This window comes from Hemibagrus wyckioides, linkage group LG15 (assembly GCF_019097595.1).
Source record: "Hemibagrus wyckioides isolate EC202008001 linkage group LG15, SWU_Hwy_1.0, whole genome shotgun sequence".
Lineage (NCBI taxonomy): Eukaryota > Metazoa > Chordata > Actinopteri > Siluriformes > Bagridae > Hemibagrus > Hemibagrus wyckioides.
This window is the reverse complement of record NC_080724.1, coordinates 14,933,422-14,955,531: the sequence shown is the minus strand read 5'-3', so window position 1 is coordinate 14,955,531 and position 22,110 is coordinate 14,933,422. Positions and strand designations below refer to the sequence as shown.

At 41.5% G+C, this 22,110-nt stretch overlaps 1 protein-coding gene across 5 annotated transcripts in view; it reads right to left on the bottom strand.

The window, feature by feature from the left end:
* Positions 1-22,110, bottom strand: part of agrn (agrin) — a 227,835-nt gene that overhangs the window by 119,739 nt on the left and 85,986 nt on the right. For all 5 annotated transcript variants that reach the window (XM_058409023.1, XM_058409026.1, XM_058409027.1 and 2 more), the window contains one exon: positions 20,148-20,186. In XM_058409023.1, coding sequence (XP_058265006.1) covers positions 20,148-20,186 — 39 coding nt within the window. The remainder of the gene's footprint in view (positions 1-20,147; positions 20,187-22,110) is intronic.

The following is a 22,110-nucleotide window of genomic DNA, read 5'->3' as shown; positions in this document are numbered from 1 at the left end:
CTAACAGAATATTTTCCGAAAATCTACTATCAGGCCGTATTCTGTCACCTTGTATCTGAGGCACAAAGCAAGCAGCTGAGAAATGAAAAGATACTACTGGAATATGCACGAATGAAGCACCGTGGAACTGTCGCCATGCAAGATTCAATTATTCAAGCCTTCCAAACAGAGAGAAAAAGAGAGAGGGAGAGAGAGGAAGGACAGCTTGAGCTTGCTCACTCACTGCATCTCTTCCACTCTGAACATTCTTTCATGTTCTCCCTCGATTCCTCCGCATCACATTCGCCACCCCCCACCCCGCGCTGAGCTCACTTCCCCCTCCTCTGTGCCCTGTGGTCCATCCTCTTCATCACAGAGTGTAGTTCATCTTTTTATTCCATTTTTTTCACACTCACTTTCTCCTTCTCCTTCCTACCACCGTCTCACTCTCTTTCATCAGTCCTCAGCATCTCGTTTCCTTCTCTCTTTTTTTTCTGAATGGCTTAAAGAAGAACAGGAATGAATACAGTGAACCAATAAGGAGAAAAATCAAAAAAGAACAACAAAAACGATTTTATTTGCTTATTTGCTTCCAATGCTGATGCTCCTAATAATAGCAGCTTATGGTGAAAGGGGGAAGGGAGCAAGCCTACACAGTATTGGAACTCGCCCGGTCTAGGATGTCTCTTGGAGAGGAACCAAGCAATGGCCAGATGGTGCTCTGTTATATGCTTAGGAATACTGTAAGAGCTCCCAATCCACAAATATGCTAAATATTCTAGATATGTCTCATTAGAGCAAATGTTCATCCTTTTTTTTACCAGCATTAATATCATTATCTCTATACCATCATTCATTTATCATCATTCTGTCCTCATTAAGCTCAAATGGAGGTGTGATCTTTTTTAAAGACTTCATTTGTGTCCTTCTGCTTTTATAGCCCTGATACCTGAACTCTAAAGCGTTTACATACATGGACTAAATCCTTGGATCTCCATCCAGGATAGATTCAGGGATTGTTTGGGTTTGATTTCACATAAAAGTGGTTGATGTGTAAATCCATACATCTCTTTTGTGTAAGTGGATTTGGAAACCAAATAGAGTACTACTGTAGTATCACAACACTAAACTGGTGAACAAGAAGACTTTCTCAGAAGACTTTAGACTTTCAGGCCATGTATTTACTGTGATCCGTACAAATGTGGGCCACTTACAGCACTCCAAAGCTATGAAAATATGGTTTTATACATCAGGAAGGCATCTTGTCTTATCTGTTGACTATTAGAACTATTTCATTGCCATCATGAAACTTGAAACTGGAACCAACACTATTATTCGAGACCCCGGATTCCAGTTTGGTGGACTAGTTTTGAAGTCCCTGACTTCAAGTTTTCAAGAGGATCAAATTGTATCCATTTTCTGGCCCACTCCCAGGCTCAAAAAACAGCTTTCACACTCCATAAACACACTCGCAGGGCAAAAAGCACTGTGTCCAGAAAAATATGCAGGTAAGAAAAAAAGATACTAAACAATTATTATTAACTGTTTTGCATCAGCATTAATGGCTGGAGTTTTAGCCAAGTCTACAACCCCCTTATTTCTTCACTGCAAAAAATAAAATAAAAAATCCTATATGATGAATGGACATCTGGCAGTAACATCAATGCTGACACCATAGCAGGATGATAGGGTGACACACCCCCTGCAGCCAGGCTGAGTGGTGTCCATCCCTTCCAGACAAAAAGCTAAGCCAACCCTAGTCCATCCCTCTCAGCACCCTGATCGATACCTCCGCTGCCAATCAATGCCTCCACAAATCACTTCATTTTCTCCTTTTCTTCCTCTCACAGAGCTGGCATGCCCACAGAAGGAGAACAAGCCGAGGAGCGCGAAAAGAGCCGGCTGTCACTATAAAATGCGACCTGCTCTCTGTGCTCCCCAACCAAAGAGCAAGTAAGCACAAAATAAAGCCCAATAAACGCTGGCCAGTATTTCAGAATGAGAGAGCTCATTTTAGCTGCTGTCAAACACTGCCTTCTCTCTCTCTCTCGCTCTCTCTCTCTCTCTGCTTTTTTTCTTCTTAATGACCCTAAAAAGTGAGTGCAGCTTATGATTGGGTTATTTTGAAGAATCAAAGCAATCACTGTTATCCATCAGTCAAATCCATACAGAGAGATATACATGGTGTGTACGGGCAGGAGTTGAACAATGTGTACATTTTAATACATGAAACATGTTCATGCCTCATCGAGCAAGCACATTCTTATAGCTCACTCTAAATTAATCAGCAGAAAAATGGAGCTCTTTCTGCTGGGTGGATTTTTCTTTTTTGTCTCGTGACTCATTATCGTCGTTTCTGTTGGCGGTGTAAAAAATGACACTGACGCTGGCGAAAGAACTACATAAATACTCGCGAGGTGGAAACTGACTTGAAATACTCAATTTCTACTCTTAACTGTCTTTTGTCACTTTAGTTCATTTACATCCCAATGTAAATTGTATTTCATTCCAGTGTGGAAGCGTTTAGTTGCTAAATTAAAACTTATCGCTAGTGGTGGGCGGCAAAGCTGCAGAAATGAGACAGCCGTAGGAATCTGTCAACCTACAGCAATTAACAAGTTTTTACTCGAAAACGCTACTTGTCAAGAAACTTCAGGCTTCTGAGGGAACATATAATAATTTCTTGATCATGTGAGCTCAACTGCTGCATGCGATTGGCTTGAATGTATGCCGCTTACTTTTCCTGAAAAGGAAGCTTTCAGACAAAAGGTGAAGCCGCTTTAACACTGAGTGATTATAGCCGTCTTTTACTATTACTTGTCATGCTGTATCGCAATAAAATCACACGTTAGATTATACAATGAAGATTCTCTAATACCGATGATCTGCGATGAAAGACAACGACTCTCCGCCAATGTAATCAATCAAAACAATCCAGAATTGTGCGCTCTGAGACCAATGATCTCAACTTGTATTCAAAGAATTTGTTTGCTAAGTGCGTTTTTTTGTTGTTGTTGTTGTTGATGTTGTTAACTCGGCTTTTTAAGCTAGCTCACACTTGTCAAAGCTGCTAGGTTACCTGTTTGAAAGTGCTCAAACATCACACTTCACATGACGCCAACCATAGAATCGTGGATGCTCTGAATGTCTTTTGAGTTGCTACCTAAGCTGCATCTTCACTAGGAGTCTCTTAGTAAGAAAAAAACAAACCAAACAGTGTGACCTTCCAGGTTGGAAGAATTAACAATGGCAGCCTCAAAATGACCCAATATGAACTGCAGCTTTCTCTAGATATACCCATAATCCATCGTACTGTTATTCTATTTCCTTGATTGAAAAGAAACCTATTAGAAAGTCACTACAGCTGTTCAGATGTGAGAGTGTTATCATAGAGAAGATGTTTAATTATAGACATTACCCTGAGAGCTAACACACTGAATATCTTAAACCTTTATTTATTTATTTTTTTTTATTTTATTTTTTTTAAAGAAAAAAATGCATCTCACTTTCTATTGCAAGAATGTTTAATGGACTACACTTCCGAAAAGCTGAGAAGACAAACTCAGGCATAGCAAAATGGTGGTTGGAACAACTCCCCAGCGTCCTTAACATATGTTATGCCTATGGCACTACCTTTTGATGTGGCAGCGCAAAGAGATCTGGATCTGCTTCTTATTAGTCATTGGCACATGGAAAAACACAGAGAAAAAGAAGGAAGTGGAGCAGTGGATGTGGGCTCTCTCTCTCTCAAAAAAAAAAAATTAGGATCCAATGTTATTTCTTTTGTAAAAGTGGCCTTCTGCTACCAGGGATGTTCTCAGATGGGCAGTTTAAGTTTTGTGGATAATTTCACATAGATGTTGTAGAAATTCTTCTGTAATCCTAAATTCGGTCCTGTGCTCATCCCAGGAGTCATATTCTAATATGACATCCTTTCAGCTGCTTACTTACTTATTCTGTCTTTACACATTTACAACTGTATACAGTAATGATTTGTAACCTCTCTATCTGGTGTCATACAGAAGAGGAGCTTCAGGTTCACTTTGAGGCTGGTTCCTCAATATTTCTTTCTCTTTTCATCGCAGCGAGTCCTTCGTTGCCACTAGGAACGTAGATGTACATCCAGATTTCAGCGAAGCTTTGTGACAGCATTATTAAATGCACCAAAGTGGCAAAACTGAACTGAACTGAATGGAAAAAGGCCAACAAGGAAACAAGTCATGTTTTGTAATGTAAGCACAGCACCTCTTGGTCACTGTGAAGAGGTCAGTGTTTCATCAGTTTTGTTTGTGTTCATAATTCAAAATTGAAACTTCTTTGCCCGACACCTTAAAATCTGTAAAAAGATCACCAAATGCTGTAAATGTAAAATTTAAAAGACTCTAGTAACATAGCAGGCTTGTTAGCAGGGTTTTTATCACAATTTTCATAAAAGTTTGCTTCTGATGATATATGATATATGACTATTGCTGTCCAAAAAGTTAAAAATTTATAAATATATATAAGATCTAAATATTTGACTATATCACACACCCCTATCACATGCTGTTTTCCATTAGACCTATTCCCAGCTGCCTTTGTGTACACACATTTCTGAAACACAATACACTAGTCACAGCTACACACTAAGCATTGAATAGGCAAGCAACAGCCTATGGGCACCTGTGCACTTCTTCTCCATAAAGCATTTCTGGCACTTTGTGACTGGGTATATTGAATTACATTCTTTTCAGATGCACCGGATTCTTCTATTCAAACAGGGACCACATGACCAGGCACAAATACGCAGGAATTTATGCCCTGAGGAACAGGCGTGTGCGATTAAATTTATACTTCTGTCAATAAAGCTGTCTCTTTGTATGGTTTGAGGTAAGGCCAGTTACAGCCTGAGTGAAAGCTCTGTAAGAGCCAAGCAAAGAGGGGGCTGGAGATCTAATCTACTGTCCGGCCTCACAAGTAAAGGACCTGATGACACCAGTCTCACTTCTCAAGTAGCATCCGACAAGAAACAGACTTTCTGCTAATGACATCATTATAGACACTGACTCTATGCAACGTGCAGAGGTGAAATCGGAAAAATCAAGATTCTGCGTAAGTGAGGTGAGGAATATGAGTTCCAGTGAAGAGTAGGGGGATCAGGCGCAAGCCAGGCCATGTGTAATCGCACCATGATCAGAGTTTGGCATCAGACAAATGCCTGTCCATGTCAGGACCCCAGCAGGACACGTTAAACCCAATTACTGTGGCTAGGAAACGTTCCTTATCCTCCGGCCACGTCGAACTCCTGTACTCATCACTCTTACCTTGGCACACCATCATTGCAACTGGCCATGGCTCAGTAGCAGCTGTGCACAGAAGTGCCTGAATTCCCAGACAGGTTTCCACTGTGTATAGAACAGATGGAGCGCAACACCCCCACCTAACAAGTTACACTATCCATTTAGAGGCCTCTGATTGAGAGAGGGATGAAAGAGAAAGGTTGAAAAGTAGAGGAATACCAACACAAACAGGTCTGTCCTCATTTTAAAAACACCTTCCAGGTTTAATGCTTGTCGTCAGAGGGGGAAATATGTGCAATTTCCTTGCCAACAGAGACATCAATTCCTGCTTAATTGACACCCCAAATAAAACGTGTACAGCATAATTAGCAGATGCCCTCATTAACCACTCATCATGCTAGGGAACATGAGTAACAGGGACCTTTCATTCCGCCTTTTCTGCACCACGGAGCTTTGAAAATAAACCAAAGGCCAGCGGTGAAATGAAGTGGAACGAAAAGGTGCATGGCTAGGGACCTGGAACATTACATTACCATGTAACTATTTCCTCTAAACCCTCAGGGAGAATAGCTCAAAGGACAGGTAAAGCATAGGATATAGAGGAGATTGATTTATGAATGGGTATGGAATGGATGGACAGAGATTGACAGGCACCCAAGGGACCCCGACAGGATCAATAGAGGCTTTTCTAACAGGCTGTGGCAGTCTGTTCCGAAGGCAGTTGTAAGAAGTGGCAAGCAGTCCCTGATCCCCAATTACTCAAATAGTCCTGAGCACATCATTGTTAAATGTCTGGTACAACCACTGGACTGATGATGCTGAAAAGAGTCCAGCCTTTTAAGGAGTTCTCACGAACATCGCTCAGCATGAATCTGTATCTGTATACATTTGCACTCAAAGCGAGGTGGCCTTAACTGAAAAGGGACAGTTTCTGACAGTTCCTCATCCTCAGAGATTTTTTAACCCTGTTATTTTTTTGTACCTCCATGCAGTATTTTTTAACTAATTTAACTGGTCCTATTTCTCATAATATAAACAAACTCCAGAACAGGCTAAGGAGCACTGCACTTTCTCGCAACTTTGTGGCTCTAGAATGACCCAAAGCCTTTGCAAACTAGCTAAAAAACCTGTAGTGTGCATCCTATTGATATCTGTATTTGCCCAGAACGTTATCTGTTCCATGCAAATAATGTATTTGTTTTGAGTTTCGTCAGAATAAAGTTAGAAGCAAAAGTACTGTTATGGCCCTGAGGTGTTGTACTGACTCTTTCAGTCCAGCACATTCACTGAGAACAATGTACACTGTTACATTTTTGTAAAAGTGTGTCATCCCATTACGCGGTTGGAAAGATACCTGCCTGCAAGAGCAACTGATGCCTGCAGGTGTTTGTGCACTAGCATAACTTTACTAAGTGACTGAGGCCTCGGGATTTTGTGCAATGGTATCCGCAGCAAGTGGAACAGGTAACACACACTCTGCATGCTGCAGATGCTCCACAGTACAAGGAGAACAGAATTGCTTCCCCAAAGCTGTCCTTACACTTTAAGCACATCTATGAAGCTATCAACCCCCACAAAGAAGACATTATACTGCTGGAAAGAGCCACCAGCAGACAGAAGTGATAACTGAATCCAACTTTTATACTCGATACAGCTCAGAGATGGGATAACTTCCACATTTCCAAAGTGAACGAGAAGACTTTTTCCCCCTCTCTGCTTCTGCGTCGATCCTGCCTCTTCCAGCCTTCACGTCCAGGGGAGTCTCGAGTTTTGTAGCAATCAGACAGAAGTCCCAGAGGCCAGGGTTTTGCTGTAGACACAATAGGAATGTAATGACAGAAAAAGAGCCAATTTTGTAAATGGACCCTGCTCTTTCTCTGCTTCGGCCTGTATAAAAATGCATCTCTCTCTATACGCAGCGTGTGCAGTGGTGGGTAAAAGATAGGATTGTGATCTGAGTCACAAACGTGCCCTCTGCATCTCTCATCTCGGCACTGCCACCCTCTCTCCCACGGCGCACTGAAATAATTATGAAGAATTAAACACACCCCAGTCTGATTAAGCCAGCACATTAAAGGAAATACCAATAGGGATAATGTCAAGGAAAAATCAGAAACAAATTGCATTCCAGTCATAACAGTGCAAAGACTCACAACAGATTGCGAGTGAGTTAATGGCTTTCCAAGTGCCAAATGTCATATGCAGAAATGTGACGTGTTTTACATTAAGTACACTTGAACGTGATATTTTATCCCTTTCCATTGAATAATGGAAGTGAGAATATGGTAAAGTGAATGGTGACTCAAACCTCACTTTGAATAAATGTTAATGCGTGAGAAGATCTAAATGGGCTGCAACTGAGACTATCCAAACCGGGGTTGTTATGAATTACAATGAGACAATATGCAAGCATGAGCAGCCATATGAATAAGAGCAGGATTATCAGGAGTGCATAATGTGTTTTACTGAATACAAAGAATTTCGAACAGTTTTACTGTATATACTATACGCAGACAGAACAGTGTGATCAAAATGTGTTCGAGAGAGAAACATTTCCAGTTTGGTTGTAAATTCAGAGATGGGAACAGCTGTTAAATGGCTGCTGTTTCCAAACTCATTTTCAACTGACATTCCTCTCACAGAGTCAATGTGCAGAATGACAGAAAGGTGCCATAATATATGCCTCTTATCCTTCTCGGTTACTCGCCCTCACTTTTTGTTAAATGAGGTCATCTTCAATATCCAGCCATCCATCCATCCATCCATCCATCCATCCATCTCTCTCAGGCAGATCCTGCTTTCCACCTTCCACCCTCCCTCTCTCCTACTTGCCAGTCACTGGGACTGTTACCAATGAGGCATTCTGGCACTCATTAAAGGTGCTTGAGGGAGTTTATGGATGGTTCTGGATGAGAGGATCCACCTGTAAGCGGTCCCCGAACCTCGCATTGGTCTGAAGGGCCATGCAATAGCTGCATAGAGGCCACAAGAGGGCCGATGCTGAAGAGCAAAAGGTCGGCATGAATTGTACATGAATGTTTGAGCGATGAGTGTTGCCATAGCAACGCGTTCCTGCTCCTTTCCTGGCTCCAGCTGGGCCTCATCTGTGCTCTGTGACCAGCTGGAATGGAAGAGAGCGACCGATGCAGACATGCATAATCATCAGTCGCAAATCTGCCATGCTGCTTAACATTAACTCTCAAAGAGAGCTCTTGAAACTGGAACAATGAGAAATACCTCTCAGCATTACAGGTGTGGGAACTCAATCTGAGCATGTGAGCATACGAGTGGCGGTAAATTATAGAAATAATGAAATTAAGCCAACTGGGAACTGGGACTGAGGCGTGCTGAGTGAGCAGACGTGCCTGTGTACGTGTGCATATGCGCACATTCATCATATTTGACCCAAATACGTATTTTTTTTCATTGTTGTCATACAGACAAACGCATACAAACGCTACACTTTCTGGAGTCTGTCTTGCAGTTCCTAAAACCTAAGCTTGTATTATGAACCCACATTTTCAGCTTCCTCCTTCACAGTATAGAGCTCTCTATCGATAAATCGATGTGTTGTGGGCACTTATTTGAGTAAAGTCACAATGATTTCGTATGAGAGGCAGCTAGAGTGTGTCAAGGCATCCAAAGAATATGGAAATTGCACAGCTGATCAAAATTCCACACAGAGAAAGCCATGCAGCAGTACAGAAGATGACACCCATTTCGGTTTGCACTTGCAGTATGCCAACAGCACGCTAATGCACAGGCACGATTCTACTGCGGGAGCATTTGCTCTTCTTAGCCTAGCCAGCATGTCTCACTTTGCTTTACTGAGGTGGCAGCTCGGGCCTTCTGTCAGCAACAGGCAACATTCAGCCCAATATGGCCACAAGTGGAATGTGAAGCATTATCACTGACGTTACCCTGCATAGTTATCCTTCTGTGCCTTGTCTGAAAGCATAGTAAAAAGAAGTAGGCTAGGCTGAGCGATCATCACACTACAGACCAAAACCACAGCTATTGTGTCTTGTGGTGGTCCAAGTAGTTATCACCTAATTGAGATCAACAGAAAGTGACAGTTCTCGGCGCGACAAGCACTGCTTTTCAGAGCACTGTGTTTTGTTTTGAGTTCTCAGTGTCCTTTTTTATTACACTACATGCCTGTGTTTTTGTTTTAGTCCAGTCTTGTCCACTGCCTTCTCAATGGTTTGTTACACAACTGTGTTCACCTGTTCTTTGGTATGAATTCTCTGTAGTTTCTTTGTTGTTGCAAAGACTTAGTATATATTATCTCACATGCTTTCTTGAATATTAAATTGTTTCCCAGATCTGTGATTTCCTGATGTTGACTCTGTATATGAATATGGATTATCACTATTGAGATCTGTGTTTTTTAAACTCAAATTAGGATGTATGGATTCATCCGGATAAATGTCTCTCACTGCATGCTACAGCAGCAGATCATGCCTACATCTATTATGTTTGATAAGCATCATGCAATGGAATGGCATTCCATGCAGGGTTCATTCCTGCCTCCTGCCTAGTGATCCTGGGATAAGCTACCCTGACTAGGATAAAGCCATTAATGAAGATGAACGAATAAATAAACAACTAAACGAATAATGTGGATTGGCAGTTCTCGTGTATTGATCAAGTGCTTATTATTTACATCTTTTAAAGGTGCTTTTTAAAGCAAAACTACACCCAAGAAATCTGTTTAACAAAAAAGTTTTGCAGTTGAAAAGCCATTCACTAATTATAAGAGTTAAAAAAAACTGCATGCAGTGGGGATAGCAAATACAAACAGCTTGCTGCGTTAAAGATCAGACAACCCAGGACAAGCAAACAGAAGAAAACGTTCAAACCTGAAGAGATCTGAGCAATCTAAAAATATGTTTCAGGAAGCCTTGCTGTCTAACAAACGTTTGAACTACATACGCTGTGATTGTCAGTAAACAGCCTTTCGCTTACTGTTACTCGGCCCAAAACTGTTGACCTCGCAGGTTAAATAATCTGCCATTCATACCACTTTCTCGCTTCTCACTTCAACCCTTAATTATTCCTTCTCACACATGGATGATCACCAGCGTAGAATGCCTTTGTCAAGACTCCTGTAATTATTATCTTCAACAATTCCAGCTAAAATAGCCTAATGAGCAAGACTGCTTCTTTGGAGTGCATAAAATGAACAAAACAACCTTCAGGCACTTCATTTAAAACCCGAGATGCTGCATTTCAAGTAGATACTGAGTATATGAAGCAGGGAGAGGTTTCATATGTGCATATACCCTTGCTTTTAGCAGTCGTTGGTTAAATAGAGGAACACACCTGATGGTTGGATCCTGGTGACAAGAACCCTGGCAGGCAGCACGCTTCTTATTAAAAAGGCGTCACTTCCTGCTCTACCACATGGAGTGCTTGAGCATATGGCCATTCGAGTACATAATCCCCTTGTCCAGGAAGGTTTCACACACACACACACACACACACACACACTGCACACACCAGCACATCGGCATTACCCCTCAACAGCACCACAATGTCAAAGAACTGGGATGGATATAGAAGCACACACCCTGTTACTGCCATCTTTGGAGTTGTCTACAACCCACCCACCCACCTACACACAAAAAAATACACGCATTCATATGCATGAGCAGAGCTGCACTGGTATATGATTCTGTGAAAAAACTTGCCCAGAACTTCCTCCTGACTTTACTTTCAACATTGTGCAAATCAGTAGCTGTAGTCTGGGCATAGATTACACTGTATAGTGCTTCAACATTATACTTCCATATGTTCATACATGAACAAGACACAGATATGATCAAATGTATGAACAAAATGTTTGTTTGGATGTTTGCTCTTTAGACAAAATAGCAAGTTTAGTTTCATGTTCATCCTTAGTAACTGCCTGGTCAGTCTCGCTTTTGGTCACTGAGTGATTTAAATGAGGCTATATGTGCAGTTATTTGTTGGGAAACAGAACCGATTAAAGTTGTTAGAAAATAAAAAAGGTTAGGTCCAAGCAAAAAAATTTCCTTTCTGCTTCAGGCCATGCCCTTTTTTTTTTTTTGCCTTAATTACAGGGATATCTGAAACACTTTCTTATTTTTATTACTGCTGGTGAACTAAAGCTGGAAAAACATCACTATAGATTACAACTGAAATCAACTAATGCTTCAAAAATACATTTGGGTGCTTCCTCTTTAATAATATAAAAGTAATAAGCAACAGTACATCATGGCTGCCAAAAAAGAAGAAGAAGAAGAAGAAGAAGAAGAAGAAGAAAATAAGCAGGATGACCCAGATAAGGAGATGGGATGAAAGTAAATAAAAATGTTTAAATGGAGAGCCAGTATAGAGGAAATTACTAGAGCAAATTGCTTTGATTATTTGATTTTGTAGACTTAGAGAAGCATTAGAATGACACAGAGGGGGCAGAGTACAGGTAATAAAAAGGTAGCTTCTGTGGCCTGTAAATGAAGCAAAAGAAAAGAAAAGAAAAGAAAAAAACATGACCAGCAAAGGAAATTGTGTTTCAAAAATAGAAATTTGCTTTTGCTCATTTATTACAGCATGGCAGCATGAAACACTGCTTAATGCTGCAAAAATAAAACGACACTGGAACCGAAGGCAGGTTATGATTTAAAACAGACAATATGCCGAAGAGATGAGAACAGAATTGAATACATTAGAATATTTAATTATGAATACATAAGTGTCCAATTACCTGGATGTGCCTGAAATGGAGTATCCAACAGTGTTAATAGGGAGTATTTCAATATCTCCTGAAATTCTAATATGCTAATAATTGTTCCCTTCAGCAAACTGCCTGCAAAGCATCTTAATGAATATAGAAAAAACACACACACACACAACCTGCCAGCATGCTGGGATGTTTCTCTCTCTGTCATCAGTAAGATACTGTGCTTCAAAGAGCAGTGCTTCAAAACTTGGTGCTTGAATACAGCAGAATGATGCCTGCCATATGGAACATTTGTGCAGAGGGACAAGGCGTTACGCTAAATTTGCTGAACACACCAGGATTGCTTTTGCTGTCCACTGGAACATGCTGATTATGCTAATGCTGCTCGATACAAAGTTGGAAAGAGCTTGGATCGCATTTTGTAGCATTAGTCAGTATGCTACATCTAACACGCATTAGCGATATCTGTCATAACATCTAGCGCTATATGATTATAACAATATACTATTCCACATTTAAACATCAAACCGCAAAGTATGCTGCATGCCAGAGATGAAAAAGAAAATGGAATGGTGCTACTGCTATTTTAGCTGCTTTTAACACCGTCATGCAACCTCTGAAATGTCGCATGAGCATTTCAGACACTCAACAAACTTTACATTGTAGGTTGCTTCAGGCGGGAAGCATGCATACTGATAAAGTTCACCGTGTGCTTGTTCTCCAGACTAGCTGCCTAAAAAAAAAAAAGGAGCAAATACGTCTTGACTGGACAAATATGCAAATGAACAAGTGTGTGAATGTATGAATGAATGAATCTTTTGACGAATTATCACTTAAAAAATGGCACTCGCAGACATGCTTGCCTCAGGCAAACACACGAGCGCACACTGGTGTTACATACTCCAGACCGTATTCTACTTCATCTCCAAGACGGACCTGTCCAGAGCGCATATGCTCTCGTCCAACAGAAGAATAAGTGCTAAAAAAAATAGTAATAAAAATGGAGAAAGGGTGCAAGCAGCGTATGATGATGAGGATGATGAAAGAAGCTGTAGGATGAGGCAGATAGAGAGCAAGAAATAGAGAGCGAGAAAAGGAGGAGGGGGTAAGAAAAGATTAAGCCAACGCTCTAAAGGAAAAATCTAAGCATGGAATGAAGGAAAGCGCTGGAACACTGGCAAATTGTCTTCCTACATGGCTCTTCTTAGGTACGGTGTGTGAGTGAAATACTGATATGGATCTTTCTAATGACTAGGCTTCTCTCAGCAGGGTGCTGACTGACCCACTGCTCTGTCATCTACAGGCTTCCTGACAGAAAACGGTCAGGAAAAGACAAGAGAACACTTCATGAATGATATCACACACTGATACACACCACCTCTGCCCTGCATCCCTCATGTAGGAGGATGGGCCTGCAGCGCCATGTGCATGGACGTGCTGTAGGGAAAAGGCTTAGCGGTGAGGCTTAGGGAACGTATGGGGTGGGCGAAGGGTGGGCGTACAGTTCAGCCTGAAATGAGTGCAGCCATTTAGAGTGCAGAGATGGCTGCCACATGCAGAATTCAGCTTTAAAAAGATCGACTCGTTCACTAACCCGTGGAAACTTGGGGGGCCAACGTGCCTTAGACAACAGCTGGAAGCCATCGCTGCCACCTCCTACTGAGGGCCTGCTTATTTTACACATCGCATATGGAGTCAAGCTGGAGAACGACAGCAGCATGCATCTGTAACTCTGTGTATAGGTTCGTAAACATTCTTTTTTTGTGTGTGTTTATTACACTGACTCTCACATCTGGTAAAATCCATGTGAGCAGGTTATAGGACTGCAGTTAACAATTTAACTAACCACTTTACCGCTTCCTTGTTATTTCCTGTTCCAGACAAATTTAGTGTTAAGTTTAAAATAACAGCACATGGAACCTGAATTTTATAAAGCTTGACACCTTTCTCCTATAAAAGCAATGGTGGCTGGTTGTGATATTAAATGTGAAGGCTAAAATCGAGCATCCATCAGAAGCTTGACAACAAAGCTATTAAGGTCAAGCAATGCATCAATGGTATCTGTTTCTCTTGTCTGATGTTTGCTAATTGCTGCAGACTTGCTAGCATCTTCTGACCGAACTTGCCATTGCTGTCTCTCTCTCTCTCTCTCTCTCTTTTTCTCTCACACACTCTTTCTACCTTCCAGAGAGGAAGTGAGAGAGGGTGAGTTCAAATTCCTTTCCAAATTTCCACCTTTCCATCTGTATGTCTCCTCTTCCTCTGACTCATGCAATCTCTTTCATTATGCAAATAGCCGAGATATGGGGTTCTCTTGAGTCGCATGTTACCGTCTGCATGCAAAACAACCTGTATTCTCCTTCAATTAGAGAACCCAAGGTGTATGATTAAATGAAAAAAAAAAGGCACAGGAAGTACGCACACTTTTCCAGTTCCTCCCAACCCCTCATTGTGCAAAATGTTTACATACTCCACACTCCGCTTTAGGCTTTAAAGCAGAGAGCTTTACAATGCCCATCAAACCTGACTGAAGCCAGACAGCCAATCAGCATGCAGGAAGCTCTTGGATGGTTTGTTTGCATGCATGCACAGACACACCCATCTCATATGCATGCTCGTGCACTGTAGCGATGTTTACTGTGAGCCCTTTACACAACATTTGGCCTGGACTCTTAGCCGTCTCTACATGACAGCCGTCTCGTCGTGGGAGTGGAAAAGTTGGCTTTCAGCCTCATCAAGCTGCCTAAGCACCTTGTCATAATTGTGTGCAGCAGCGTGGTGCACACATGTCAAACAAGGCATTAACGGGAAGTCAAGGAAACAATACAAATTAGATGAGGAGAGAAGGGCTTGTGTAGGGTGTCCAAAAAAACAGATAAACACATGCAAGTATGCACACACACACACACACACACACACATGCTGAGATCTCTGCCAGGCCCTGCTAACTCTTTATTACTCTTCTGCATTGCTCCCAGCAGGCAGCAGAGTAATAGAGAGGAGGCAGCGTACAACTCGGCTATGCACCTTGTCTGTTTGTGTTAGAATGCAGAATAGAGGGAGTGAGCAAAAGAGATGCAGGGTTTGAACGATTTAAGGTGAAGATTTATCGTCTCCTTCTCTCTCCTTCCCGGCCCACTTTATCATTCCGCCGCTAGCCGAGCCATAGCCACTGAGTCTGCTTCTGCCGCTGCCACTACTGGAGCATTTCGAATAGAATTTCAACGCAGTTTCAGTTTACTGTAACATTACTCGATTACCGATAAAACCAGATTCGAGTGCTGTGGAGACATCACCCTCCTGAGATTCATAGTAATACGATTCCCTTTTAGCAGAAAACAGTAGACACAGACACCACTGTTTGAGAAGTATGTATGTTTAAAGGAGTACTTTGTCATGGTAGAGCCCTTTGCTACATGAGGCATAGAAAAGGAAACATTAAGAATCCCCAGCCTGTCCCCTTAGTTCATCCAATCTCTGTTGAAAGAAAAACAAATATTTTCTTTTGAGACATAAGTGGCACATCTGAACACCAAGGGGCAGAGTTCATTGGCAAGGCAGTAAAATACAAACAGAAGGATGGCGCACTCTCGCCCCTGTCAATCACAGTGACACTAAACAAACAGGGGGTTCTATGAGCTCATGTATGTGGAAGAGTGTATGTTAAGCTGCCCCTATATATAAATATGGCAAACATGTGTAATCAGTTCAGTGTATGATGACATTTACATCATGGCTCAAGACATTGTGCTGCAAATCACAAATCATCTCTTATAATAAGTACTGAAAAGGAAGCTGTAGAATATAGGAAGAAATAATGTCTGTGAAATAATTAACATTGTCTTAGCAGAACCAAAGATCCATAAGTCATTGCATAAATCAAAGCGTGTAAAAATGAGATCCTGCGCTAATCAATATCTCAGTAATCAGTCGTGAAGAACATAAAACTTCAATTGACTTTGTCTGGAAACTAGATAAACTCGAATATTACACTTAAATGATCCCTAGAGAAGTTAGACTCAGAGCGACCTACAGGCTTCCATGTCACCCTCATTAGCCTAGAGCATGTCGATTGACCCTTAGACCCCATGAATGTGTGCTCACTGGAGCATTCCAGCAGCTTACAGAACTAGTGCTCAACATTTCATCATCTTGTGGAACGAATAACTGTCATGCATTGTAATTACAGTAATTAAATTCTACACAACATCCCAGAAGCCTCCTCCCTTGCCTCATCGTTTCCTCGCTGCTTCAGTGTACCTTCGAGTGCTTTGATGCATCAGTCAGCCAGCGGTTGGAGCTGTGACACAAAACAGCTGAAACACTGAAAAAACCTGATTAGAGTTTCCAAAGGCGATGTGAAACGGGACCCCAAGAGATCTCTGAGGAGAGTTTCTGAAGCCGAGGACAAACGCCTGTCTGGCAACAAAGCAGAAGTGGATGAAGGAATTTTCCTTTTGAATGGCCTACACTGGCCAGAAAGAGTCCCTTGATGCCTAGGCAAGAGTCAGGCCATGTCAAAAATGCACAGACGGTGAATGTCAACTGGATTCATTTCTATGCTCTGGCTCAGTGGCAGATCTGTGTCTGGGCTTCTTATGTAGGTTTTGACCCATCATTTAAAAAAAGAAGCGTTCTTTTTCAAATGTCAGTAAGCAATAACTTATTTTTTCATGGAATGGACTGCAAGCATTGGTCAAAGCAAGCGATATACTCCTATATCTCTCTACCCTTTTCACAGTCCTACATGATGCTCTTACAGTTTGTTTGTTTTTTTAGTACACTGAATCTACACAAGTGAGCTAAAACAGACTTTCAGGTGTATTTTTGTGTGGATAAAACTTCATAACTTCATAACTCAAAGCCCCAACCTGCAGCTTTCTGTCAACCTGCTACACCCACGACATCCTGACATGCACCAGGTTGTACATTCAAAAAAAAAAGACAAGCAAGACTTTTTTGGGGGCTCTTTTGTCTAAAATCAATGATAGAAAGATTTAATTAAGATAAGAAAGCAGTAATAATTAATTCTGCATGTCTCATGTCATCAAGGAGTCATCAATCGCTGAATAAATTAGGCCGTATATGCTCTGTTTTTTTTTTTTTGTGTTGTTTTTTCATTTTTATTTTTAACATTTTTTCCCACCTTCTGAGGAAGAATATATATATTTTTTTTAAGTTTTTTGAAGTGAGGAAAGTTTGGCAGGTTTTCTGAACAGTTCTCTGTTAAAGGGTACAGCTCCAGCTTGCACAAACACTTCCTAGACCAAGATCAAGTCACTTTTCAATTCAAACATCCATTATGGTGTCAGGTACAATGTAGTCTCTGGGGAGGGGGACACTCACTGTGACAAATGCCAAATCGGAGGCTGATTTCTGAGAGAACGCACTCATTACAGCGAGCAGAGATGTGTTGCAGACAGCGGGAAGCTGGAGGAGGATTTGAGTTACCAAATCCCTGTCATTGCTTCACAATGTGGCCTAATTTAAAGGCAGTTGTGACAATGTCGGGTGGCCTATTGCCACAGGCTACATAATGACTCCAAAATCCAGATTTCCTTAACTTCGGAAAGGGTGCGCATTTGCGCCCAGTGGAAACGTACTTAAATGCAAATAAACTGGATAGTTACAAAATGGAAACTGGCTCTGTGCCCAGTCTGTAAATGATGACACCACTGTGGTTTGCTAATGAGTATTCAGTATAACATACGCGACAATCTTTTAAGGCTAAATTATGAACTACAACAACATTTGGAAAATTTACCCTTGAATCTTTGCTCCAACAAAGCCTGGTAAGCTTAAAGTGTCCAGGTGGACAGATTGTGGAAATCGCCCAAGCGCAGTGCGCATTCGACCTGACAGGTGGCGGCTCTGGGCTCACAGACAAGCCAACTTTTATAATGGGCTAGTATTACAGAGAAACAAAAGCTACCCGACAACAACAGTCCAACTGATCGCTCTTCATGGCTCTTTCGCAATCTGCGATACTAGAGAGTGTTCAGCCGAAGCCAATGACACCTCAGCTTGGATTATTCCAAGATTTGGGCCAAGTCTTCATTTTGGCAAGAACTTCATTAGTCTGAGGTGCTAATTGCGAACAAGCATTTGTTTTTATCTTTAATAAGATTTTTTTCTAAACGGCAGCTTAGTTACACAAAACAAAGATAATTAACAAGCTTCATGCTGCCAAGTTTTTTTTCATGGATGACCTTTATTGAGACGCAAACTCCCAGAATCTGGCAACTCTCTGTCTGTGAATCTCACTGTAGCTAGTGCCGCTTATCTCAGAGAGACATAATGACAGCGGACAGAGGCGTCTCACTCTCCCAGTCACGCGGCGGCACTAATCAGAGGATGCTTTGTTACTTTGTTAGGTTTTAGCTGGTGATTAAATGCCTTTTATCGGACAAGAGTAGGCTTTTAATTGCAACTCAGCATACCATAAACACCCTGCGTTATCAGGAGCAGGAGAAAACAAGCAGCGTTATTGCGGCACCAATAGGACTGAATCCTGTTAAAATAATATTCAAGAGTACACTGTTTTACATCAGTGCTCTGGTTTTGAGGAATTAAAAATCTGTAGATAATCAGGTGTCCTTGGAATGAAGGGCATGTTCATTGGATCACTGGACTGCTCAGCTCTCATTTTCCTGTCAGCTAATCTGGGCAGCCTTGCAACAAATGAATGTAATATTTAATGATAGGGGGATAGAATCAGGGATACATCTAATTGGCTAACTGATCTCCTTCAGTGCGTAATGTCCTCTGGATGTAGCCTGAGGGTTGAAAGAGAGACGGCGAGAGAAAAGGGAGAGACTTTATGTGTCACATAAAGAACATAAGCCTTTCACAACTATTGGAAATGTAATTTAGTGCTAGCTGCAGCTTTTAAATGGTCGACTAAAGCAGAAACAAACTGTGCCTTCTGGAGAGCAACAAAGAAATCTCCATACATTCTGAATGAGCAGTGTGATCAATAGTCCACTGGTAGAAAAGCATCAGGGGAGGAATACACTGATCTGCTTCACTCATTGCTCCAATTTTCCTTCTCAGGCACTTTCCTGGGTTTATGGCCATTATCACCGCCAAAAAAAGAGTGAATACTTTAGTAGAATATGACTGACACAAATGAGAGCTGGGACAGCCATTAAAAAACATGTTCATCATGTAGTTTGCCTCAGATAAAATTTCAGATGTTTCCTCTCACTCTAGCAGTGGAAGCTTTAAGATGAGGTCAGACGAGCCGTCAATCAAAAATAATTATGCCTGGACAGCATTTTAGGCAGATGATGGCTGCTGTGGAACAGCTGTGGAAGACTACACTTGCTGCTCCAAACAGATATATTTATTTATTTGTTTGGATTTTTTTTTTTTCTTCTCTTCTTTTTTTTTTTGCACAAAGAATACAACATCCTACCAAGCATATGATTGCCCAATTTCAGGGCAATTCCTATTCACTATTCACTCTCCAGCAGAAAATGTCAGCGCCCTGGTCTGAACTCAGATCATTAATATGGTTTTTTTTGTTGTTGTTGTTGTTGGTTAAGGCTCGAGCTTCCCATCTCTGACTTTGCCCGACAGCTATGATGAAGTCACAAATGTCTGATCTTAACGTGATCCATCTCAACAGCCAGCGGCAAGGGATTCCAATCCAATCCTTATTTCATCTAGTGCCACGCATAAATATTCATCAACAGAAACCAGCTGTTTCCTCCATTTAGAGGGTTTGGAGAGAGGCGCCATTTGCTGGTAATTTGTTGCTGTTTAATTAATGACTTTCTGTGCATGGCAGTAGCAAGAAACAATACTTCACTAAGGATGGAGATTTATATCGCCGGAAATAGGTGAGAAAGCGAGAGCACAATTAGAAGTGAAACCATGTCTCTGGCCTATATAACAAGAGTCACAGATGCTGCTGGCCAAGGCAAGCCTGTGTCTGACACCCGGGACTAATCTAACCAAGACAAATCAAATTGGCAATAAATCCAACATCAAAGCAGTGTTGCTTTCTATTTTTTGTTTGTTTGTTTGTTTGTTTTATTAAATCCCTTCAATTCCTAAGTGCATATGACATGCTAAATTTCTCTAACTTGTGTGGAAAGCATTGGGGCTAACGCCAAGAACATTATCATCCCGGGGTAAAACGTTAGAGCAAATCAGACAGGATCTCTCCGAGGACTTACCATCAGGAGGTGGGACAGGCGGAGGGGTGCCAGGTTTGTCTGGAAAAGATAAAGAGAGATAAGTGCATTAGTTAAGTGAAACGTATCAACACAATCCCAAATGGGTCGGCGAAGTCATTGTGGCGGAGGCGGACACTGCCTGCACTCAGCTCCGGCTCAGAGGAAGATAATGAGAAGCAAAAAAGACAAAACTGCCTGAGAATACAGGAGCAAAGCTCATGAGCTGTCATTTACTTCTCCAGAAGTCTCAGGTGGTTATATAAGCGGGCGGCAGTGTTTGGAGCTGGAAATGTATGAATGTAGGACTATATTCCCAAAAGTGGTTTCTGGTATCTGGTATTCTGATTCCACAAAGAATTTATTATACACTAAAATAAACAGAGTGCTGAACTATAATGTACAGTATGGCACAATGTAACATGAAGATAAGTTGAAGAGAAAGCGTTATGTAGCTCCTGTGACTTCTGCTGAATTTGATTATACTTATTGCCCAGATATCATACAGGCAGACCTGGACATCAATTGGAGGGTAGTTACCTTTTTGGGTAAAAGCTACCACCCCAGAGGCGAGGAAATGTACAATTTAACACCCTTCACAGACACTTTACATGGTTTATCTGGACTGCAATTTCTTTCCTATCACACGCCTATTTAAAACAAGGCTCCTTCTTTTTCTCACACATACGTTGCACACACATACAAAACAATGCAGCAATACATCAGTATTTATGGTTCATTCGAAACACTGATGCCAGGTCCATTACTCATATCTCCCATGCTGTTTATTTATTTATTTATTTGTTTGTTTCGCTTTGTTTATTTATTTAATATTCAGAATTTCCCGAAGAAAGAGAGAACGCTCCATGCATAGTGTAGAACATCATTTCAGCTTCAGCTCACAGAAAATCTATGGCTTTTTGTGTTTTTTTGTTGTCTGATATTGACCCAATACGGTTTCCCTTCAATAACCTCTGGATTTGTGGTTGAGATTAAAGTTTTGGCACCCCAGGCTCTATTTGCTGTGCAGCGATAATTATGTCAGGGAGCTGCTACCAACCCGTACCGTAGTAAGACAAAAAAGTCTGAATCCCACAGGCGGTTCGAGAATGAGCGTTAAAACAGATGATATGCAGGTGCACTGAGAGATGAAATACATAAGAGAAAAACAGAACTGTCAAATAAGGGGGTAAAAGCAGTGAGAGAGAAAAATAAAGATGAATTTAAGCTATGATTTGAAGGAGAAAATTTCACAGAAGCTCTGCGGGAAGTGAATTCCAAAGCTTGGCTACTCTATAAAACTGAAAGACCTGCCACCCATGGAGGAAAGTTTTATCACGTAGAGCACGTGTTCACACAGCACACATCTCCTCACAGGAATATCGACAAAAAAGTCTGGAAACTCTGGAACTCAGTTTATAACAATGCAAGTACATGGATCTTTCTAGTAGAAGAGCATCCCCGGTGCCCTGCTCCTTACAGGCAGTGGTAACTCATGCATAAAAACTCTCATCAGTTATGCAGGCAGCCACACATACACACACACACACACACACACACACACGCACACACACACAGAGGGCCGCACAAGGATCCTGCATTCCTTAGAACTGGAGTGGCAGAATCGAGTTTCATATTATGCTCACTTCAAATTGCTTGTCAGCCTCTAAGCGTGAGCAAGGAAGGAGGCCAGGATTGGAGAGGAGAGATAGAGAGAGGAGGAGCAAGAGGTACCGAGTGATAGAGAGAAAAATAGGGAAGGGGGATTGGGTATCATGCTATGAATAATGAAGTGCCATTTACAAATTTTCATTTGAAAACAAGGGCACAACTAAAAAGAGCACCGTTTCTTTCAAAGTGACACTTCGAAAACACACACGCACACACACACACACACATGCACACACACACACACACACACACACATGCACACACACACACACACACACAGACAGACAAAATGTCC